This window comes from Metarhizium album, assembly GCF_000804445.1.
Source record: "Metarhizium album ARSEF 1941 chromosome Unknown scaffold_35, whole genome shotgun sequence".
In the NCBI taxonomy this organism is placed as follows: Eukaryota; Fungi; Ascomycota; class Sordariomycetes; order Hypocreales; family Clavicipitaceae; genus Metarhizium; species Metarhizium album.
In genome coordinates this window covers 111,318-134,847 of record NW_024467609.1, presented here as the reverse complement: position 1 = coordinate 134,847, position 23,530 = coordinate 111,318, and the positions used below count along the sequence as shown (strand labels likewise).

Here is a 23,530-nt window from a genome sequence, read left to right as displayed (position 1 = left end):
GACGGAGGCCCGTTCTATTTAACCCATAAACGTGGCATCGGGCCACGCCATCTGTTGTGTCGCGGCGTTGCCTACTGAGGCGTGACCACCCCGTGTTGGACACTGCTGAGTAAGCGGCTGTGCCCTCAGCTAACTGCTGGTCAACACAGCTGCAAAGCCCGTTTTCCCAAGTCTTGACAGTAATGACCGTTGCTTTCGTTGCTCATCGAGGACATGCGGCTCCTGTAGCCCTGCGAAACCGGACGGCGTGCGGCCCCGTGGAGACAGATTCTCCCTCGTCACTTGTCACTCCGGAGTCTTGACCCCGTGGATCGGGGAGGTATCCGTGTCTAGTACAGAAAGACGGCAAGTGGCGCCGAGTATGACGTCAAAGAGCAGCCACCGCTTACAGCACTTTGCCCAATTCCCGGACCCTCGAACCGGAGTCCACTTGGTTGAGTTTGCGACGTAGACTGGCTGCGGGATGTACTGCACTGCTTCCTCAACTACGTGGTGTGTGCGAGCGTGGACCGTCGGGGCCGCCATGGTAAGGGATGAGGACTTGTGCTTCGACTCTCAGCACGCCACTTGGCTGAACAGCAGCGAAACTGTCTTTGAATATCTGCTTCTGCCATATCCTCGTTGACGGGCGGGATATCGGTCCCAACTGGCCGCCTTTTTTCGACCGCCTCCAAGATGTTTGGTCAAGTGGATGCGTGTGACTAAATTGAATCATGCGGTGCAGACGCTACTCGAGTACGTTGAATGGTGTCCTGCGCCGTGGCATTCCGACCCTGCTCTTGGATACGTCACCATGAACGGGATTTCACCAACCTCGGCGGCCTCTCCGCGATGGCCGCTGCTGAAGTAGCAGAAATCGTGACGGCTAGTGTGATAGCTTTGCGTGCCATTGTAAAGACGGGAAAGACTGGGCGCGGCGTACATACAGCAAGTGTTTCTTTTAGATGAGCTGCACCGAGTACTTTACACGAGCAAAGATGCGAAATTTGCCTCGTCACCCGTCATACGTTGGCATCAAGGCATCAGGCGGTGGGATCTTGCAAGCATCGAGTGTCAATGGCTCGTGAGAAAAGTTACACATGCTGTGCGCTCCTACGCGCGTCTTGCTTTAGCTTTGAGCATCCGCGCATCCGGCCGGCGTAGGACCCGTGTTCCTCAGGGGTTGCAAGTACTGCTGCTGCGCGCCTGGATATGATGACGGGGTCTGGCATGGGTGGTTGTGGTCTGGCACCGAAAAATCCCGCCTCGCAGACAATCATAGCTGGATATGCATTGTGCGTGACTTCCTATACTGATGTCATTGGCGTTGGGGTCTGAGAAAAAGGAAGTCAAGGGGTAAGTGACCCTTTCAGTGATTCATCCTGGGTTTCTGCTTTACTGACGAACACGCAAGCACCACGTACGGTTGCTTGGCTGAACCGAGTCACAGACTGGCCGCATCTTGACTCGTGGACAGGGATACCTGTGAGAGGCCACGCTTTCTCCTCCTCTACATCGGGCGACGGTGGTGTTGCAGGGATCAGGCAAACAAAAATAGCGTCCCGTGTCGGCGACGCTGCCTGTATCAGGATGGCAATCAGCCGCGGCAACCTGCATGTGCTGCTTGGCGATTTCCCCGTGCCTCGCTTGTAGTGCAGCAGGGGCTTCCAAACGACGTTGGGACGGTGTGCAAACACGACTTGTGTGCCCATCCTGAACAACTTTTTCCAAGATGGATCTGGATTACTTGGCACCTCACTTTCTCCCTCGTAAAGCTTGGCGCTGCTTGCTTCTGCTCGTCTTATACTCCCGGACTCGCAACAAACTTTGTAGCCTAAGCTGTCCTGAAGCTTGAAGAGGTTCAAAGCTAGCGTCCCTCAAGCGTCAAGATGAGCAGCATCGATTGCGGTTTGTGCATCGCCTCGGCGGCCCGCGGCCCGCGGCTTTCAACAAGGCCGCGTTCGAAGGATGCTCAAGGGAGCCCGTAGTCGTTCCACGGAACTTGCGGTCAGAGCCTCAGTCATCTAGAGCAGGGTTACACACACTGGCATCTTCTTGGACATGTAGCCCTTGTCAGCCGGGTTCTGCAGATGGACGCACCAAGGACGTTGAGACCCTACAATATTATAAGTGAATCTGAGTCTTGCTCTCTCCGACTTTTCGCAAACGGTGAGTCTCCCCCGAAAATAAGACCACGACCGCCATGACTAGAGACGTATTTGCGGTGGACGTGCACTTTTGGTGTGAATATGTAGACCTATCCTATTGTGGAGGCCCGTGTTATCGCTGGCTCGCATCCTGTCGCTAGTATACGCCCGACAAGGACAGGTAGCACGAACTGGTCGCGGGGCCTGTTTTGCGAATCCCCGAATCAATAACCTGGACCACTTGGCCGACACGCGGGAGAGTCCAAGAAGCGAAGGCAACACTGCAACTGGGGCCGGGTGGTGACTCGGTCGTTAAGCACCCGGACCGGAGCCTCCGAATAAACAACAACACGTCTCTGCCAAAAGGCCAGCCATGCACCCGACTCTGCGGCTGCGTAGAAAGCCGGTTAATATGCTTCGGGATTAATATATCTGATCTGGGCAACTTTTCAATTCTTGGTCTACTCGGTGTAGGGGTACGTGTTCCCGCTCCCGCGCATGCCGAGAGCCATATGACAGAGTGTTAAGACCGGGAAACTTGGTAGTTGGTTGGATCCTGCCGACTAGGCACCAGCAGACGTCTGGAATCCGGAGCGTCGGGCTGTCTGGGAAGCGTTCTCTTATCTGTAACGACCGGGTGGCCGACGCGAGAGTGACCCACGATGGGGAATATCATATCCCAACAGCTGATACAAGTAGGAAGATCCTAGCGCGCAGAGCTTGTACGTTGATGGGCTGATTAAACGGCAGATGTAGGGTTCAAGGGCCGGGTTCTTTTGGCGTTGTAGGCTATACTGCCCATGATTGTATTTCAAAACCGAGTGCGAGATTGTACGCAGGAGGAATATCTGCACCCGGCTTCGGCTTTGCCTTTGAACCCTGTCTATCGGCTCTACGTAAACTGCCGATTGGGCTGGCAGACGCGCAACAACGGTCCGAGGGGGCCAGGGCTGCAAATACTGGTACGGGTGTCCGATGGAAGTTGGCCTCAGTTGTTCGAGGCACGAGGGGGCATCTCGCGACAGTCCTGGCCGCTGACGATGGGACTAGCCCTTGTGGTACGTAGTACACGGGCATCCCCAGTTGTCTCCGGATACTTTTCATCTTTGGCCTCCGAGATGCCCATCGCCCATCCTTGCACGAATCCTAAGCTTGCAATTGCAACTGCTGGCTGCAGGAATACGGCCACAGTCCATGGTCTATCAAACGCGACAGTGGCACGGGAGTGCCCGAATCAGCTCGGACCAACTACTCCTGTAATTCTGCCGAGATCATAGCCAACTGGCCCATCGCTTAGAAAACCCAACCGTTGGACCATCGCGTTATGGGGTCGTGGCCGGCATGTGGCCTTCGCGGCATCAGAAAACAGCGTGGCAGAGAGGTCAAGCTACGTCATTTATGGCTTGGGCCTATATTGCTGGGGCCTTTGTGTCCCTGACGCAAGGAACCAAGCATAGCAGAGGGATATAAGACTAAAACAGGCTAGCACATATGACTATTGATATCACACCACACAAGTAGCATGGCTATAACGCGGCGCGTGGCGCTGCTTCCAGCCATGCAAGAGTCGCTCGGCATCATGTCGCTGCGCAAGGTGCGGTAGTCGAAATACAACGTCTCGATCACGGTCCAGGTACAAATACCTTGTTGGAGCCGCCCAGCTTCTTGCGGCAAGACATGGGCTCAGCTACTCGATCAGAGCCATATCCAATCTGTCAATATATCGCAATCACTGTTGGCGACAGCCACCTGTCGCTGCCATGATGCCCGCCTGGGCCTCGAGGGCCATGTTGTTGGCCGCTTGTCTGCCATGGCACGCGGCCGTGGAGGCAACACTACCGCCGTACACCATCTCCATGTCCCCTCCTCGCACCATCTATCTGGTTGTCCCAGAAGGGCCCAGGGGCCTCGGATCGCCCAGGGACTTCAGAAACCATGGCGGAATTAGCAACAGTCGTCTGCCTGCACCCGGCGAGGAAGAAATAACGCGAGAGTGGCAACGGCTTCGAAACATCAGAGTCCATATGGGCGAGTCGTCTGAAGAACTTGCCGACTTCCTAAACCACCTCGACACAGTCATATTCAACTTCCAAGAAAGCGAAGAGGTGGCGCGCACAATCGGATGGGGATGGATCGACCCGCGGCAGATTCGTGTTGAGCGGCGCGTCTGGATATACGAAATCGCAGCGGCGCCAACCATGCTGCTCCATTACCGCCAGCAAGACGGCGCTGAACGCTTGGATGTGCTAAACGTCGGCGGCATACCGTGGTCGCAGGTCATACGGTTCAGCCAGCTTGACCTCTCGCATCCGGGAGTCGTAGGCCCGCTGCAGACGTTGACTCGAAACGACCCCCGCTATCCGGCGTGGATAAACTCGGTCCAGCTATCGTGGATGCGGAACGCTGAATATGACGGCAGATGGGGTCTGTACGGGGGGACGGTCGGGATACCTCACGACACCTTTGATCACCCTGAGGGGACGACTCGTGTTGAGCGGGCGCGCGAGATCATGAACCTGGTCACGAGCAGCCATATGATTCCTGACCCGGAAAGGCGGCAGACACTACGAGAGCTGCTCGACTGGGACGCTGACAGGGAGCCCGACCGCACCTTTCCCCTTCTTCGCCATGCCCAGCGTAGGTCCTCATCACCATCGTCATCCGTGAGCGTTGTCTTTTGCCATGGCTAACCGACTTGACGCAGCTTTGGGGCTCGGCGCCTGGACACTGCCGCTGGTTGACTGGTCTCTGGTGCAGATTCCAGAAGACGTACGGCTAGCACTTGCATCGGGGCTTGCCAATGCCATCCAATGCCGTGCTGCGTTGCAGCCATTCAGGAACTTCTTCCTCGGCGGTCCCAAGGGCAAGAGAGAGGAGCCGCAGCGAGATGCGGATGCTGATGCGTGCGAGCAGCTGTCTGTTCTGGTCAAGGAGGCCATCAAAATCCCAGAACCGTGCCGCCGAATCAACAAGATCGAGATCACCATGTCCCTGTCTGACGGCTTCATGGCGGGAACGTGGGACAAGGTCGGCGGAACCCTCGAGGGCCCGGCTGGTACGGCCGAGTTTTTCTTTGCTGAGAGCCCCGACGCAGGCGCCCACGGGAAGATGGTCGTGGACATGCAAAAGTACTTTGGGCAAGACGAAATCAACATCACCGCTATTGACAAGATGACTCTCAACGCCCAGGGGGAATTTTGGAAATTAAGCAGCTTGAGAAACGACGCCTTCACGATCCGAGGTGAGACAGGAAACAGCTTGCAGAAGCTGCAGTCTACATGCTGACATCCTGCTTGAACAGATATTTCCATCCGCGCACAATGCTCCGATCCCGCCTACACGGCCTTCAACAACAGATACATCGGCCTCAACAAGGACCTCAAACATACCAGTGACAAGACGTTCTTGGGGGATTTCAAAAAATCGACTGTCGGAGTGCTCGAGATCCGCCCTGGCGACTGGTCCTTTACCACGCCCTGTCATGTCAGACAGCTCAGATATGACTTCAGGGTGTCAAGCGGTTTTGGGAGCGGAACTTGGGACAGCATCTACTTTACTCTCGGGCACAGCGAGCGGCAAATCGCGCTTGGCAAAAGCGTAGAAGCCGGCTTCTCCAGCAACGGCGTGGTCAACCTGAGAAGAGTGTTTGGCACAGACTCGGTCGACATTCGCGACCTCGACAAAATCGCCATCGGGGATACCGTTGGCACCTCTGTGCTCAGTCATGTTCTGGATGGCGATGCGTGGTCATTCCAAGGTAGGCAGACGGCGCCTCCACGACGAGCATTGGATAGATTTACTGACTGGATTCTTCCCGTCTTTAGGCATTACGCTCACAGCAACCTGTGCCGAAAATCAAAGAAGACTGAAACTGACAAAGTTTGAGTCGGTCAACAGCGTCGTTCAGAACCAAGACGACAAACCTGTCTGGGCGGGCGACGTTAGCCCCGAGGACTGGATTGAAGTGGCTTGAGGAATGGCGGAAGCAAAGCTGAACAGGCCACGGCTACCAGGAGCCACGCGAGGTAATCTTCCAGGCGCTGTAGACTGGTCTCCTGCTGGCTGAACAAGTTCCTAAGCAGCCATGCCTGAGCCTCGCAACACGCTCGGATGAGCTACTCCGGGCACGATACGGCACAGGGTTGGAAGAGCTGGGTCGCGTGGTAGCATAGCTCAGTTGAATGATTGACTTTGTGCCAAGTAACCTTGACGGAAGCCAAAGTAAAACCATCTGATCCCAGCCGCATCTCATACAGCCCTCTCGCCATGTTGAATCGAGCGACGCAGAAGAGTTGGCATCTGAAGTTTGAACACGGCAGAAATACGACTGGGGATGGGGCACGTTCCCTTCTTTGAGGTTGACTTGAGCATCCCACGCGACCAAGCCCCAGTATTCGGCCTCTGTAACCAGCTGCATTGCTGTTTTGACTGTTTTCGAATGGATAGTGCAAGGCACCTTTATTGTGGACTGCCTAGCGCTCGCCGTCACAATGGATTTCTTGAAGGGCTCTCCGGAAACAGGGTGCTCGTGGGGAATTTCCTCCACCTCCGGGGACGGGATGAAGCCACTGATCATGCTTAATGACTTGAGGCTGGAACCATTGCCCGAACCGACCAGCTGGCGACTAGTAGACGTAGCATCTTCTGTCCTGCGTCATCAAAGAGAATGGTTGATCTGTGCCTGCGACCACAGAGACCACGATGCTCGAGTGCCCTTCTCGTACTCGATTTTTCGAAATTTCCTTGGACATTGGAGAGTGTAGGTGACGCATATACTTTTGCTCTTTCCACGTTTGATGGCACGTAGGCCAAGTGTTTCAGATGTTCTCTTATTCTTTTTCGCCTTGGGTCAGCTGCTGTGTAGACCCAAGGGCAGAAGGTTGCTGCACAATAACGGTCTGTGGGCATGAAGGTCTCGTGGAAAACAAGGGCTTCTCTAAGCTACCTTTTTTCTCATTTTCTGTCAACAAACATGAAACCTCGTGCTCTCCAAGGCAGATTCAGGACGAAACAGTCATTACAGACTCCTTCCAACGCTCTGTCAAATTGGCAAGTCTTGTCAGCAAATCCACGTCCGCCTTCTTGCCATTACAACCTGACACGCAGGCTGGATCGACATAAGAAGGGTGAGATTGCGTGATTGTCCTTCTATTCAGCAGCCCAAGGGTTTCCATCCGGAAGCTGTCGCCTCACACGCCCGTTCTCAGCAGGACTTGTTGCTTGATCAGGCCTGGGCTCGGGGCTATCTGTGACGTGACCATCGGCGGTGTCGTCATCCCCGGGGCCTCCTGCGGCTGCGGGTAGGAGGCGAGTCCTCTCCGAAACCCCTTCTATTTCTTGATTGTTTGCTGCGTAGAGCACCGTCCTCCCCGGTGGAATTCTCCTAGATGGAGTGACAGGTGGCCTAGAAATCAAACTCGCAATCTGCCACGAAGGCGTGTAAGCTGACAGCACCGAATGACATGGCCTGGCCCACGTACCTGGATAATCCCAATGAACAGTACAACGCCAAAACCGATGCCCGAGTTCATCTGCAGTGCCGCACGCCAGGGCTGAATGCATGCCATGTCTCGCTTGTACGTTTCGGCACATTGTTGGGAGGTGTGCTGGTTTGGAAATGGCCAAGCTCTGTCTCTCACGGTATGAAAGCCGCAGCAGTTCAGGGCATCTTGAATGCGGCGGATCGACGCGGCGTCATGGCCGCTAAAGAGGCGCTGCCAGACGGTTGATAGTAGGCAGTCGCGGGCCGCTGACGGGAGAATGTTGGAAAAGAGGATAGTCGCCAGGACCGTAGTCAGGATTGCCTGGCCGCCTTGCAAGGCTTGGCCGAGAAGACGAGCCGGGTGGCGATCAGATCTGGCGAGTCGTGGATGAAAAAACATGTTTGTGGCAGCTGCGAGAGGGAGCAAAGCCGTGACGATGGTGACTGCCGGAGAGATTGGCAGGGACAGTGTTGTTGAATAGATGTGCTCGTATCTAGGATCGTTTGTTAGCAGGAATGGTGGTTGCTTCCAAGCAAAATTCGACCAACAGTGCCACGCCAAAGAGCGCCAAAACTACCTATTTGCCGTTAGATTTGGAGGGAGGATACTCGAAGCCCGGGTTCTTACGCCGAGGCAGGCCAGGAGCAATGCCATTGCATTCATCTTGCGCGCTTTGATGACATTCGAGGCTTGCCAGTGTGTGAGAATGAGAATGTTGTGCCCCTCCAGCTTCTGTTCGTTTCGGTTGACTGCCGTTTGCTGCCCAAATAAGTTACATGCTCGAATCACGTGCATTGCACTCGTCTCGCTCAGAGCAAAAGCAAACCAACTCCAGTGTTTCTTTTCATATCCATCCGATCCTACCTTCTGCTGCCGGCGACCAGACGTCAAGATGCTCCGGGCCAGGCAGCTCTTCTCTGAAGCTGGTACGAGTCACTTTTGCGATGCCACCCAACATCAACACTTTCAACGTGGCCGTGTCAAGGCCCTTGCCCATCTGATGTGCGGCTCTCCAGGGAGCTTCGTTCCCATCACGTCTGCAAGTCTTGTCGACCAAGTTGGCCTCCTTTGGCGCAAAGTCATCGTTCATCGGTAAAGCTACTTTTGCTAGTGCCAAGAAAGTGTTCATGTTGCCACCTCCAACAGACCGAGTGCCAACTGGGTTCGCTTCAGGCTTCCTTTACGCCACTTGGGTCCAGTCCTTGACCGCGATTTTGCCGCTCCAAACTGGTTTCTCACCTTGATATCCAACTTCTTGGTCGACGGCCCTGAATGTTGTCATTTCAACCTTGATGGATGACTCGGCGCAGGTTCCCTTGAAGGTAATGCCTAACATGGAAAGTGTTTAGATGAGTATGTTCCTCGCTTCTTCACGGACTAGCACACGCATACCTTGAAACCACCACTCATCAACTGAGTAAGTTCTTTTCTCGTCCCAAATTTCAAGCTTGTCAAGGTCTCGGATGTCGACAGTGTCTTTTCCAAACGTCTCGCTGAGGTTAATACGGACTGTATTGTCAAATCCCGATGAAAAGCCCTCTCCCAGAAGCACCGGTTTGCCTTTTCCAAGAGTAAAGGACACCTTGTCGTCAGTTCCGGCGAAAAGGTGAAGCGGTCCGCCGCCTACCTTGAAGCTGTATTCAAGGTCCTTGAGCGCAGCGCAAGGAGGCGCAAACTTCCAATCTTTGAGCGCGATGGGCAGAGTCGCCACCGTCTTCTTTTCTTTTCTAGTCAGCTTCCAATTGTCCGGATGACCGTACCAGTGGTTGATCCCGACGTATCTGTTGTCCTGAGCTACAAATCGGGGGTCGGCGCATTCGGCCCGGATTTTGATATCTGCATCAAGGCCAACCCGTTAGTCCCAAGAAAACAGCCCTCTTCCGATCCCCTCTTCTCACCTTGGACTAGGAACTGGTCATTGCGTCCCTCCCTCAACCAGAAGCCCTCTGCATTGAGAGTCAATTGAGTAATGCCGGTAATGTCGACTGTATCCAACGTAGAGGAACCACTTCGCATATGCACGGGAACCCATGTTGAGAATCCTGCTGCAGGCTCTTCGGCAATTTTGAATTCCGCCTTGCCCGCCGGGCCTTCGAGAGTACCGCCGACGTCATCCCAGGTTCCCTCTCCGATGTCCAAAATATTGGCAGCTAGGGTGAAACCGAACTCAATGTTCTTGATTTTCTGGCACGGCTTCGGAACGTCCTTCATATCCTTGATCAAAGCGCCCAGCTGATCACAGGCAGGCTTTTGCGCCTGTCTCTTCCTACCTCTTGAACCTCTGCTGAAGAACCAGTCTTTAAATGGCTGCAACGCAAGGTCGCACTGCACGGCATTTGCAAGCCCTGATGCCAGTGCTATCTGTAATGACGTCGGAATTTGCACCGTGGACCAGTCGATCTGCGGAAGCAGTCGCGACAAGGCTGAGGCGTCAAGTCTTGGAGCTGCGTCAAGTAGGTTAGCGATGCTCTGGGAACACGGCCGGAGGTGGACGGTGGCATACGTTGTACATGACGAATAAGAGGGAAATTGCGATCGGGCTCTCTTTCTACATCCCAATCGAGAAGCTGTCGCAAGGTTTCCCGGTCCCGTTGGTCAGGGACTATTTGGCTACTCGTGGCCACTCTCATGAGCTCCCGCGCCAACTGGACACGCGTCGTTCCTCGAGGGTTGTCAAAGATATCCGAAGGCAGTCCCCGCATGGCGCCATATCGCTCCCATTGGCTGTTATAGTCGGGATTTTGCATCCATGTGAACTCGACTGAACTCATCCAACTTGGGAATGATGGGTCCTGATCGGTTAAACTGGTGACGTGGTCTCTGATTCCGGTATGAGATAGGCTGAGTTCGGCAAACCGCACCACCTGAGACCAGACTATGCCCCCGATACCGTGAAAAGAGAAATATTCGACACCATGGTAGCTAGGCCCGTTATGAAGCAGCATATTCGGTGCCGTTGCTATTTCATATATCCACACTCGCGACGCCGGCGCTCTTGGATGCATCCGCGGATCAATATACGACCAAGCCCGCCTTCGCAACCTGTCATCGCCATAATTTGACAGGTCAAATAGCAGTATTTCGATAAGGTCTTCAAAATCAATATTGTCTTCAGAATGCTCAACTCGAATGTCCCGCAGGCGTCGCCATTCTGCGTCGAGCGCTTCCTCCCCAGGAGCAGGCAGTCGAGTGTTGCTTATGCCGCCTTGGCCTCTGAGATCGCTCGGCGACCCTACTCCATCATCGCCCTGCGGAATGACTAACCATGCAGTGCTATGAGGCGCCATATTGGCATTAGACGTGAGGTCTGCGGCCGCACGCCATACCAAACAAGCGACTATCCAGATAGCCGTCGAGGCCCGCGACAGGAACATCTTGACTACAGATGTTTGCTCGAAAGAGACGACGTGTCTGTAAACAAGACGTAGGAAGGATTTGGATCAGATAATTGACTCAAGCACATGTCTGGCAACAGAAATAAGGGCGGCTGTCAAGACATATATACCTTGGCTCAAATATTATATATCAGGCGCTATACACCACGTCACATATGTCGCAATAGCTGCCGGAAATTTCTCGTACGCTTTTCAATTGCCGATTGTTGAGCAAGAGTCATGCTATTTCTATAGCATGAAATTACTATTCAGGGGGTGACAGCGAAGGCCTAGGCGGCGCAACAACTTGCGCTCACAGTCGCCGGAACCCCGGGTAATGTTATTTCTAGGTAGACTAACAAAGACTTGGTCAAGCTTAACACCAGATATGTAGACTTTCTTGCTCCTGGGACGGAACAGCACAGAGTCAGGCTACTACAACCTGGCGGGTCAGTCCGGGACAGAAGCAACACGATTTACTTCTCGCAATCACGTCACATCCCGCTTATGCTACGGTACTAGAATCTGACGTCAAATATCTTACGTAGTCCCAAACCTATAAAAGACGGTTGATAACCAGCCCAATATTTCCGACATTATGCATTGTCTTCTGCCGTAAAGGGCCGACTGGCGGAGACGGAAAATAGTTGAATGTGTCATGAATTCTTTCCAAAAACCGAAAGCAATGCCAAGCGAAGGGATCATTTTCCTGGGCTGAAGCCCCAGTCAAGGCAATCGTTCAATTGTCTCGAGCGGCTTTGTCTACTCACGTGGACTCTATGCCCACCCACGTAAAGTGCCAAGAGGGTTGAGGCATAAACAAGCCATTGCATGCCTCGAGTCATTCAACACTACACTAGTCAAGTACCCTGTAAATTCCGGAAGATAGACTGTCATCCCCGCATATTAGAGAAATTGGCCGGAGTAGATTAGATAGGCCCGAGAAGCGTCGGGCTGCTCGCTTATGGTGTCGTACATGGCCGAGTTATTCCCGATCATTGCGTCGGGCAATGGCCTCGTCGGCACGGCTGTTTCATTTCAGCTCGTACCACAAGTCCGACTGTCAGAGGTGGGGACAAGTCGGCCTGCTTGGGGATGTAGATGTGATTTACAGATCTGGGCCTCTAAGCCAGTTGGCAGATAGTTGCTGGACATGAACGGGACATGAGAGCCACGTGAGGTGTAAAAGGGAACCGGGATGAATACAGTGACAGGACGTCTAACCCGATGCCGTTTCCTCCTATTCCGTAGTCAATATGCCATTATTGTCACACCATGTTCACCATGTTGGTGAGGTAAGTGCTGTGATCACGAGACCCAGGGCAGAAGGCTTCTGCAAAATAGAAGACTCTGGCCACAAGTATCTTTTGGAAAACCAAGGACCTTGTATACTCAAGTGTGCTATATTATGCGAATCCAGCCAAAGTGCTGCAACCCCTCAGACGAACCCTTGTCACAATCGTAGCCCTGCCTCAACAGCTTTACGGGGGCCGATAAGTAGTATTTTCCGAACTTGAAATCATCATCCGAGCCGAAACAATCAAGTACTACACCGAAATGAGTTGTCATTCTAGGTTATAATTGTGCAACATAACACAGAAGCCTCTTTTCGGTTGAAACACTAAGATGCTGGGTAGCCATGATTAGGAAATGACGAGTACTTATGCAAGCCCCTTGGTCTTTTCTTACATGTAGTCCAAACTTTTCTACGTAATAACTTTACAGCCTGCTTACATACTCTTTATACTTGTTTACCTACTATTCTATTATTTCCAAGGTAATTCTTCACTTTCTTTCGTTTGTCTTGGTCGATTTAACGCTAAACTGTTGCAAATTTTCACCACAGATTGCGAGAAATAAAGGCTGATCCGCCTTGCCGTGTTATGCTGTGATGAATCACCACAAGAGCTGACTTTATGACGCCGTGAGCTGGTCATTCTCGCTGGCAGATGTACGCAGCGCACATCATGCTTGCTGTGATCATGACTCGAATACTGGGAGCTGGAACAAAGTGTTTAATCCAATGCAATACCATCGTTGTTGGCGATGTGCGCTGCGGTCCTGCTTGCATTGATATCGCAACACATAATGCCCTTGGTTTCTTCATCCATCGCGATTAGCTGTCGATTCCTCAAAGCCATTGTCGCGGTCGGTGTCAACCTTCTCACGGCCATTCTCCAAACCCCCCAGCTCAACACCACGCAAATTTCCATCCACCGGATTCGAACTGATCGATCCATGTGACAAGGTTGAGGGAGAGCGGCTTCCTTTCTACAGGAGAGAGGAATACTATCCCATGAAGATCGGCGATGCGGTCAATGGCCACTACCAAATAGTTGCAAAGCTGGGGCTACGGTACAACCTCAACCGTGTGGCTCTCGCGTAATTTAAGGTGACATCTGCCTGCTCCTCTGCGGCTGATACCGAAGCATGCCTTCTGACTCGTATTGCCGCAAAGCTAGAGATCGGGACTATTGGGTTTTGAAAGTGCATGTCAATAGCTTGAAGTAAAACCACGAACTGGCTGTCCATCAGCACTTGGCAAAACATACCGAAGATCACCCCCGGCCGGAAACATGTCCGAGAATTTCACGACTCATTCAAGCTGAAGGGCCCGAATGGAGAACATGACGTCTTTGTCATGGCCCCCCCCTAGGTATGAGTCTGAGAAGCCTACAGGAGATCCAGGTGGAAGGGGACTTCCGCGAACAGCTCATTATTGGCGCTCTCCCCCAAATCTCCCTCGCGTTGGACTTTGTCCACGAAGCAGGGGTGGTCCATACGGTTGAGTGTGGCGATGTATTCCAAATTGCGTCCAAACCCATTGCTTCCAACAGCATCATGTACAGTAAATGGATCTGCGCAACTAACTGCTGCTGAGTCATTAGACCTTCACTCTGACAATCTCCTCATCGGTATCGGCGACAAGTCTGTTTTTACTGAAGTGGAAGAAAACGAGATGGAGAAACCATCGCCCCGTAAAGTGATCGGCGATACCGTCATTCAGGTCTCTCAATACATGTTGAATGGCAGAGGCCCGCTCATTCTGTGCGATTTGTTTGGGTCAAGCCCAAATTGGCAGCGAGCATCATGGAAACGCGATGCCCGTACCCTATCGAGCCCCTGAAGTAATTCTGGATATGCCGTGTGGATGCCTGGAGTGTAGGACTTCTGGTATGGCCCAACATTCCTCCGCTTCAACTCCTTCATCTAATAGGCCGCTTGTCTCTATGTCTAGGTATGGGACCTCCTCAGAGGAGAAAGCCTTTTCAAGGTGTACGACCATGAATCCCGGGAGCTAAACACGCGCAGTATCTTGCAGCTATTACGGCACTTATCGGTTCCCCCCCCCCTGAGGAAGTGCTGCAAAGCAGCGAAGAATCACGTAAATACTGGCATGTAGACGGTGGGTGCTCGTCCGTGACGAATCGTCTCCCTAGACATGGCATTTTCCGTCCATGCTTGCTAACGCAGGCTCCCTCGTACTAGGTTCATGGAGCGGCCTAGTCACTTTACCTCCAAAGAAGGATTTTGAATCTCTTTCTAGTGAGATCACAGGAGTGGATACGGAAAATTTCATCAGCTTTATGGAGTGTTTTATCGCTTGGCGCCCTAGCGATCGGCTTTCATGCCTGCAAGGCTATTTTCACCTCCCCCCTGACGCCTTAATGTAGCAAGACGAATAAGCCCGGATCATGTGGCGGCGGCAAGAGCGGCCAAGAAAGCTAAGCAGCCATGGAATGTCCCGCACTCTGAGCTGAGAAGAATAGTGTCATGATAAGAGACTGCCCAAGCGAGGCACCAGCTCTTCACTCGATCACTTGGAAGATCCCGATCCCGAAGAGTCTACTGTAACGGCACTTGGCCTTGGTACTTTGAATAAATTGTAGGGCTTGCTCCTAAACCAAGCTGCCATGTATTCGCTCTTTGAAGCAGCGGTCTGGAAACTTTTCGATAAGCAAGTCGCGCCTTCATGTGCGTCAATTTCAATGGTATTGTCGCATTTCGGCGAATCTCAACAAACTCGATAATACCATTGGCCTCGCCAACGATTGGTATTTACACTACAAGGGCAAACCCAAAAGCCCCAGATAGTGGTATTCACCACAAGACGCTTTTCACCAAGCTCACCGCACAAAATTGCAAGATCACATTGCGTCAAACGTCGTCAATGACAACGTCTGCTTAAGAGATTTGCACTCTTTAGCCCCCAGGACCTTGAATGCCAACCTCTTTTATGTGCGAATCGAGCCAAAGTGCTCCAAGCCCTCTCTTGCACTGCTGCAGACGAGCCCTTGTCACAGCACAAATCTAGATCCCCAGCAAAACCTGCAACATGTCATCACCAGGGCCGACGTCAAACACCAGTTTCACAATTCGGATTCCATCCTTCTTTAGTCTTCCTTCAAAGTCGGACCGTGGACAAACAGCCTCGACTTTGATTTAGTAACCTCTGCTAAGCACAATCTGATCCGTTTCAACTGCTGTTACATTCCCTCCATCGGCATGATGCGGTCTAATCGGCTGGTCCACTTCTGTCCTTGAAAATAACCAGACAAGACGTGAGCGAAGCAAGGCCCCTTCTGTATATCGCAACAAGGAGCATACTAATGCTTCTCTGGACTGGGCTTAATCAGCAGTAAGTTTGTATCGACGCAGGCATGCACGGCAACTATTGTTTATTCTATGAGCGGCAGTGAGCGATCTCCGGACCAGTCAGTTGACAGATGATTTGAACAAGCCTCGACAGAAAGACTGAGATCTAGGCTTGAAATCAGTCATACCTCATAATGACCGGTCTGGTGTTACGAGCGTCTTTAGCTTTGGTATTCTGCTGCCATGGATCAGGGTATATGCAGTCTCTCCCCGGATCAAGACGCGGAAAGAAATGCCGCTTTGATCGCTTTCAAACGTGATGAAAGGGGAGTTGTACATGGCCCAGCCAACCAACTGCCAAAAACTATCAACCGACAGTCAGCAATCAAGACAAAGACGCACAGCCGGCATGCCTTGCTGGATCACGTGTCTGACATACATGTTCTGCCGGCGATGACTCGATTGCCAGCTTCCCTCCTGACTTTAACCTGTCAACTACTCAAACAAGACTGCTCTCTGCTTTACGTCCCGAGGACGTTCACCGCACTCGGCATTGCCTCACAATACAATCGCCACAGACTCACAAGCAGTATGGACACCGCTGGGCTTCCTAGACACCTCCAAAATATGCGGACTTCGTTTGTCAAGGCGCAAGCCCAGTTCCCAATGGAGGACAAGTTTCCGCCAACTCTAGCCCCGGAAGATGGGCCAATTATTGCACAGCTCAACATGTATTACATCTCCTATTACGTCACGGAACGTGTTTTTGTCAAGCGGCAGCCCCATCAAGACGAAATGGGCCTGGACGTCCACGGTAGCCCTGTTGTGGTCTCTTATGTTGCTGATCGCCTTCGAAACGAGGCCGCAGTCCTAGACTTCGTCGCGGCACAGACAAAAATCCCCGTCCCCAAGCTGCTTAGGGTGTGGGAGCAAAACGGACTGGTACATCTGAAGACAGAATTTATAGGGCACGGCGTCGGGCTCGACGACATCGGTAAGGCCGATCTACCCAAGGCTCTGGAGGTGGTTTCTGCCCAGCTGAGGCAGGATATCCTGCCGCAACTCGACAGAATCCCCCATCAACCTCGCATGGGAAGCCCAGACGCTACTTTGCCTCTCATTCCGCCGCACTGGATGTGGGACTGCAAGGAGAACAGGGTATGGCCGGCCCAGAGAGCCATGGTTACATTTTTTCTACAACCAGACACGGCTCGCATTTCTCACCTCTCCCACTTCCGTCGACCATCTTGCCTGTGTCCTCCATCAATGTCAACTCTGATCAAACTTTGGTGGGCTAGTGACCGTCCTACCTGTATGCTGATGCATGATATACAGGGGGCAGTCTGCCGCAGTCAGGATGTTTGCACACAGTCCACAGATGAAGTTGGCATATCATGCATTCTTCGACTTGACTAAACGGGACTCCTTTTCCGCAATGCATGCAGGGCCTTGGCTCAGCCATTGTATCAAAAGCTGGTCAGTAGCAAAACGTGGTGTTTCAAAGCTCGCGGCGTAATGATGTTTGCGTTTACTGCAGTCATTTACGACGTGGCGAGGCAATGTATGTATATGCTTTCGTTTTCAGACTCTACATCACGTAGTACGCTGCCTCACATCCAGCCGGACCTTGCAGGGCAGCGAGCGAATACACTTCGCATCGCAACGGGGTCTTCTTTCCAACATGTTCCTGCCTCACGACCATTAGCCGCGAGAATTCTTGTGAGACGAAGCATTTGCAACGAAGCCAACGATGCAGGGTGGAGCAGCCAACAAGTCAACCTAAAGGTTTCTCTGTGCGTCACGGTCCAGCGAGCACTCCAAGCACCCGACACCGAGTGAACAGGGCAAGGGAAGGGGGGCGGACCAACAAGCCGCCAGCTCTCGAGGGCTTGGTGGCCGCCGAGTGGTGTGATGTGTACGAAGTACGGAGTAGTGCATGAGCTTTCCGAAAGAGCATGAGTCAACTCACGAGCCTCATGCAGGTGACAGGTTGAGCCAACTGCATAAACCGGCACGCAATGCAATATACGCAAGGCCCTTTTCTGCAGAGCTTCCCAGGTGCCACAGCCAGGATGCAGAGGGACGGATGATGACAACTGCGTCTCTGCGCTGGGCAATTCATGGAGGCTGCCGAGCAGAGCCAACCGCGTTTCTGGGCGCTCCCACCGTCGTCAGATCATAGCCAGCTCCCTGACGGCATGCATGGCCAAGGACGAGCTCCAAAGTCCGAGCAACAGAGCGGCAAGCCAGTAGGTAACTATTTGCCAAGGAGCACCAGCGGCCAAGGTCAAGTCGAAGTGGAATACATGTCGGTCTGTACAGCCCTCCGACGCCGAAAGAGCCGTCTCCATGGCCGGACTCCGAGGAGACATGCATGTACGTGCTCTAGGGGCACGGCCGCCAGCCTACGAATAGCAGATCCAAGTGACGATACACTGCCCTGCACGGCATCAAGACGACATATCACCAACGGAAACTAAAAAAGGGGGGCGAGAGAAGGCGTACGTCCCGCCCGAACCGGAAGCAACCTTCTGTTTGTCCGTCTTGTCGGAAACAGACCCTCAGCTCCCCGTCGGACCGATGCGAATGCTTTGACATGGTTGCCTGCCTGCCTGGGTCAGCACTCAGCACACCGAGTCGACAACTTATGGCTCGAACTGGAGAGGAATTGGACACGGAGAGAGGACTGATGGATTTCACTGCACACGGGCCGTTCCCCAGAAGCCAACGCGCAGAGACTACCCCTGTCTCGTCCTACTCTAAGCGTGAGAGGACACGACTGTGCCGAGCACCAATTCGACGACGGCGTGGGAAGACGAGGAATTGGAACCGGCTCGCTTCGTCCATGACAATCACTCATGGTAAAGTTGTCGGCGCAGAGTGTCTTGTTGGCCGTGCCGGCATGGCAGCCTGAACGGAGCAGGATTGGGCGTTTGGCCGGAATTTGGACGGCAACCGAGTCTTTGCCCGGGGGCTGTGAACCAGAGGCCACAGTCGGCACGAGTCCATCATGACGTTTTATCCTCCCGTCCTCTGGGGATACACTCGACCGCTGTCTCGGTCGAGGCTTGGACTCGGCGCTTCCACCGAGGCCGGCCGCATGTGGACGTGGCCTTTGCCTTTTTCCTTTTAGCACGCACCAAGAATCACAGCCTGATCCAGCAGCTTGGTTGAAGACGAGTCTATAACTATCAACGCGACAAACATATCGACATGAGCCCTGCGACAAGGGTTATGCAGCAGCCTTCTGCCCTAGGTCTCGTGACTATAGATAGCCCTTGTGCCTACTCATCGCAGGGCTGTATAATGCCGGCTTCCATCCCGTAGATCACTTGGTTCTTCTCAGCATTGCCCGCCAGGTTCCCAGCAGCTTCCTCAAGCTTCTTCACATTCTCGGCAAGTTTCGTCGCACGCCCTCCAGGCGGCAAGCTGTCTATGGCCTTGACAGCTTCTCGTATCTCCTCCCAGGACTTGCCCTTAAACGACGTCGATTTACTCAATCTCTCGAGCAGGGCATCCTTGGAACCCGGGCTTAAATTTTGGATCAGCTTGGGATCACTTTGCCACATTTCCTGTCGCCGCTCTTTCGGCAACATGCTCCAGGTAAGCGAATCCAAGTGCTCGTGCGCTATCATCGTCTTTTTCGCTTTCTCCCACAACTTGGAGCCTTTGGCATTCTTAACGACCTTCTGACGCAACCTTTCTTCCGTCTGGGCACGCGTCTCCGCAGGCGTTTTGGCGTCGTCAAGAAGCTTCTTTTCTTCTTCAGTCGCCAGACCCAACTGTTTAGCAACTCCCCCGAGCGACAACTCCTTTTCTTTTATGCCTTTCCTTCTCTCTTGCCATGCTTCAAACAGATGCAGTCTTTGATCATCTGATAGGTGTTTCCAATTTTCAGCTTTGGGATTTTTCTTGACGAGCTCGAATCGTTGATCATCGTTTAATCGATCCCATTCCTGAGAATCAATTGGGAGTTTTACGTTGGGAGTCCCACCCTGTGGTGCTGCAACCTTGGCTCGACTATTCGCCTCGTCGCCTAGAAGAGGTGCGGTGTCATCGTCCGAGGCAATGCAAGTGCTTGTGTGCAAGAGTAGGACGAGGGCCAAAGAGAGAAGCAATTTTGCCAACGGAGATGGTGCCATGCTGGTAGCGGATAGCGGGACAGCGGGATAGATAGATGGACGTCGTTTGGTGAAGACGAGGGTAAAGCAGCATATGCTCAGGCGAAAGAGACAGGCTCTTATATGTGAATGATTTACCCCTGGCGCCGTGAAGCCCGCCGCATCCGGGGAACAGTCGTACTTGGACCTTGCAGGTAAGAATACGAGATATTCCAACGCCCGAGTAGGACTGTGTCGCGTCCCATGATAAAGGGGCAGGGCCGTGTTTATCGGAATCAGGTCCAACGTGTGAAGTTGAGAATCAGGGGCGCGTTTAATGCGAGTTGCGATACCTTCCTGCGTGCCCAAGGATGACGTGCAACCCGCCGTGGTATGAGGCAAGACTTGGTTCGGGGCTGTGCGGTACCGGTTCCACGAGTGACGAGACGCTCACGAGTCGCAAGACGGCGCAAATATAAAGGCCCAGGCGTAGAGGCATAAAGGCATAGAGGCATAAAGGCATAGGGACCCGGCGTGTCTTGATCCGTGAGTTTCTCAGATATTCGAGTCAAGTTATTCATGCTAGTATCGCCTCGTGTAGATTGCCTCCCGTAGTCGAGTCCTTGGACGGAGCAACCGAGAACCGTGGCGAAATACGATCCAAGTCTCGCATCAACGTGAAACCGACCCAGTAGCTGTATATTTCTTTAAGCATCCCGAAGCAGTGGCGGTCGAAGACATGCCCGACAATGGCATGACCGCACTGCTGAATCTCAACCTGGTCTACATTTGTGCATCAGTCCTCTCCGACTCGCCGCGGGCTGCGTATAAGTATGCAGCTATAGCGTTTTTGTTTTTCTCTCTCACTCGTACATCATCACACTGCTCACGAATCCTGTCTCATACAATACGCGTCAACAACGAGAAATATTCAACGGTTAGTCTCGAACTGGCTCCTCAGTTGTCTTGCAGAACACGTCTGACTTTCCCCCCAACAGATGGGCCTTTTTGCTCTGGCGATTCTGGCCGGCGCAGTCGGCGCGGCTCATCGTGGACTGCCACACGAGTCAACGTCACCTCGGTTCGTTGCTCAGCTGTCCGCGTGGGACGACAGCCCGCGGGGGTTTCTGTTCCGTGGCGACTCGCAACGTCCCGAGGTTGTGTTCCACGACGGCCTCCAGTCCCCCGGCACAAATCTGGTATCGCTCAGACGGAGTGCCACCTCGGCTGTTCACTACGCCGACGGCGACGGGGCAAGGGCGGCAGAGCAGGGCGCCGATAGCTACCTGTACGTTGTCTCGCCAGAGGGCCTGGCAAACTCGACTGCATACTACTATCCCAACACGACTGCTCCCGTCCACGAGGTGTCCACGCTCGTCGTCAACGGCAGTCTGGGCCCGGAGACGATTGTCGGCGTCTACACGTTTCGCGCCCTACCGGACGAGCAGTACCGAGTGCAGCAATGGCTCGCCAATCCAAACTACGAGTACCAAGACAGGAGCCCTTACGCCTCGCACGGCCGCTCGTGCCTGGAGTGGGCTTGCCCACGCGCCAGACACTTGGCCTCTACGCTGTGCAGCGGCATCGTGTCCTGCTTCAGGTCGAGGGGGCCCGAACTAGAGCCCAGAGCGTATCTGGAGGAGTCTCAGGAGGTTCACATGCTCTACCCGCGGCGGGTACAATGTGTCTCCAAGCAAGTGATGAAGCAGCTTTTGCCTGCAGAAGACGCAAAGTCCCCGGTCGCGGCTCATCAGCCGGGCCCCCAGACAGGCTCGATCGTCAAGCATGCCGAGGAAATATCACAAAAAGAGTTTGACCGCCTCGTCAAGCAGCACAAGTTGGACGGCGTCGTGGCCAAGGTGTCCAAGACCGGTTCGGACGCGCGGAAACTATTTGCTGAATACCAGCCGCTGAGCGAGAAGTCTCCAAAGCTACGTCCTGCCCTCGGCGCTCTTGCCAAGGGGTCTCTCGCAGTGCTTGCAGGCGGCGCATGGGTCGCCGATGTCGTCGACGCCTTCGTACACAACGTCACTGCCTTGCGTAGAGTCAACGCCGTGGCCCAAGGTGTCCCGTTGGCAGGCTGCGCCACTGCGGTGGCAGCCGGTGTAGAGAGCAAAGAGAGTGCCGCCGCCCTTGGAGTCGACGCGGGCTTTTGCTTCCTCGGAGATGCCTTCCTCTTGAGCGGTGCCCTGGCCCCTGTCGGCGTTCTCGTTCACTTGCTTAGAGCCGCGCTGCATCTTTATGGCCCTCCTCCGGAGCCGCCATCCCTAGAGGAGATGAAAAAGTCGCGAGACGAGCAGTGGCAGGATTACCTGAAGAAGGGTCTGTTCACGTATGTGTACTCGCATGAGAGCCTCCGAAAAGAGGGCAACTTCGCGAGCAAGCTGGAGTATGCCTTTGCGGCCGAGGACATCATGGTCATCTCGGAGGGTGCTCAGGAGATAGGAGTCCTGCAGGCGACCAGCCAGGCGGCTGGCCCTGACGAAGACAACAAACAAGCCCAAGCTGGCTCCCAAAACGCCACGGAGGGGATTCGGCGGGCCATTTCGGATGAGATCAGGCGCAGGAGGCAAGAGGCGTTGCTGGATTTGCCAGCCATGATTGTTGACAAGTCGGCCGCCTCGATGAAGGCCACCGCCAAGGAGCTGAACGACAAGCTTGCCAAAGACCTCATTTCTCACGAGACGCTCGTCAAGTACACCGGGCTGGAGGTGGAAAAACACGTACCAGACCAGGGGCGTCGTCCAAGCCAAGAAGCGCGGATCGAGTCTCTCAAGAAGAAAATGGCCAGCGTTGGAGAAGACTTGGAAAAAGACAAACCCGCCGATTCCGAGCTCGTTTGAAGTCGCATTTGTCCTGGGACAGTCCAAGGCAGTAAAAGTCGACCCCTTGGTGTTGTCTCCGAAAAGTTTCATCAAGCAGCATGCCGCCAGTATGTCGGACCAAGAGATTTCCACATTGACCTTTGAGCACGTCGTTGGCGTCTTGCGGGTGCTCCGAGGCAAGATCAAGGAATCCGAGATGCCTCAGACGTTCCCAGCTGGAGACGGTCGAGCCCGCCTGCGATTTCAACATCTCGTGGCCATGAAACTGGGCAAGCTCTATGACGAAGCCAGGGCCAAGGGCTCTGAGGGCACCGAGAGCGGCACCGTCACACAACCGGTGTTTCCTATCCCGGATAATGGGAATGAGGGTCATCTTACTGCACTCCTTCTCGGGCTGAGCAAAGCCGTTCTTGAAGCTGACATTTCTGGATATACCGGAAAGATCAACTCCGCCTTGGGTATATTCAAGAGCATAGCCGAGTCGTCCCATTTTCGCAAGGCTGCAGCAAACTAGACACAGGAGGCAGCCCGCGCGCCCTGGAAACGGCACGGCGTCGACATTTCCGCACGGCTGAGCCGCCAACAGGGGAATTTCGGGCCGGCAGCGATTACACAGCGTGATCTCGAGGCCACGATAGAAGCCCGAAGCTCGCAGGTACACGACGAAGGGGGCATCGTAGGCGCCTCACGATATCACGGCACTATGTATAGGGGCCTCGGGGCGCAGGTGCCCTGGGTGAACCAGGAACCTTCATAGCCCTCGGGCTGATTTTAGTCTCAACTTGAATTACACTGTTGCAAGCCCACTTAGCCCTTGTCTTCTCCTCCAAGTACTTTTCTTTTGCTCCCTTGTTGCTTAGATGCGCTACAGGCCGGTCGATATCAGATTTCTGTGACAGCAATAGGGATCCTGGAGTAAGCTTTTCGAAAAGCTTATATGGGACATATTTGTGTGTGCCCATAGCTGTGTGTGCGTGTGTGACCATGTGTCTCGGCAACAAGCGTGAGAGGCTACTATTGTTGAAA

The 23,530-nt window shown here is 53.7% G+C and overlaps 7 protein-coding genes across 7 annotated transcripts; 5 read left to right on the top strand and 2 right to left on the bottom strand.

Annotated features, from left to right (window-relative positions):
• Positions 1 to 3,889: 3,889 nt before the first annotated feature.
• MAM_07730 (uncharacterized protein) lies at positions 3,890 to 6,099 on the top strand (the record flags this gene model as incomplete). The annotated part of the gene is made up of 4 exons (XM_040826528.1): positions 3,890 to 4,763; positions 4,831 to 5,367; positions 5,428 to 5,883; positions 5,951 to 6,099. The coding sequence occupies 4 exons, from the start codon at positions 3,890 to 3,892 to the stop codon at positions 6,097 to 6,099; spliced, it is 2,016 nt and encodes a 671-aa protein (XP_040675480.1).
• Positions 6,100 to 7,274: 1,175 nt separating this feature from the next.
• Positions 7,275 to 10,896, bottom strand: MAM_07729 (protein-tyrosine phosphatase; the record flags this gene model as incomplete). The annotated part of the gene is made up of 9 exons (XM_040826527.1): positions 7,275 to 7,550; positions 7,607 to 8,102; positions 8,158 to 8,186; positions 8,237 to 8,358; positions 8,474 to 8,767; positions 8,849 to 8,938; positions 9,002 to 9,445; positions 9,508 to 10,053; positions 10,113 to 10,896. The coding sequence occupies 9 exons, from the start codon at positions 10,894 to 10,896 to the stop codon at positions 7,275 to 7,277; spliced, it is 3,081 nt and encodes a 1,026-aa protein (XP_040675479.1).
• Positions 10,897 to 13,641: 2,745 nt separating this feature from the next.
• Positions 13,642 to 14,110, top strand: MAM_07728 (protein kinase-like protein; the record flags this gene model as incomplete). The annotated part of the gene is made up of 2 exons (XM_040826526.1): positions 13,642 to 13,831; positions 13,872 to 14,110. 2 exons carry the CDS (start codon positions 13,642 to 13,644, stop codon positions 14,108 to 14,110), a joined length of 429 nt encoding a protein of 142 aa, XP_040675478.1.
• Positions 14,111 to 16,170: 2,060 nt separating this feature from the next.
• MAM_07727 (Protein kinase-like domain protein) lies at positions 16,171 to 16,995 on the top strand (the record flags this gene model as incomplete). The annotated part of the gene is made up of 2 exons (XM_040826525.1): positions 16,171 to 16,737; positions 16,915 to 16,995. 2 exons carry the CDS (start codon positions 16,171 to 16,173, stop codon positions 16,993 to 16,995), a joined length of 648 nt encoding a protein of 215 aa, XP_040675477.1.
• Positions 16,996 to 18,863: 1,868 nt separating this feature from the next.
• On the bottom strand, positions 18,864 to 19,721 carry MAM_07726 (uncharacterized protein; the record flags this gene model as incomplete). Its single annotated transcript, XM_040826524.1, has 1 exon — positions 18,864 to 19,721. The coding sequence occupies one exon, from the start codon at positions 19,719 to 19,721 to the stop codon at positions 18,864 to 18,866; it is 858 nt and encodes a 285-aa protein (XP_040675476.1).
• A 697-nt stretch (positions 19,722 to 20,418) lies between these two features.
• Positions 20,419 to 22,522, top strand: MAM_07725 (uncharacterized protein; the record flags this gene model as incomplete). Its single annotated transcript, XM_040826523.1, has 2 exons — positions 20,419 to 20,616; positions 20,678 to 22,522. The coding sequence occupies 2 exons, from the start codon at positions 20,419 to 20,421 to the stop codon at positions 22,520 to 22,522; spliced, it is 2,043 nt and encodes a 680-aa protein (XP_040675475.1).
• Positions 22,523 to 22,613: 91 nt separating this feature from the next.
• Positions 22,614 to 23,018, top strand: MAM_07724 (uncharacterized protein; the record flags this gene model as incomplete). The annotated part of the gene is made up of 1 exon (XM_040826522.1): positions 22,614 to 23,018. One exon carries the CDS (start codon positions 22,614 to 22,616, stop codon positions 23,016 to 23,018), a length of 405 nt encoding a protein of 134 aa, XP_040675474.1.
• Between the last annotated feature and the right edge of the window lie 512 nt (positions 23,019 to 23,530).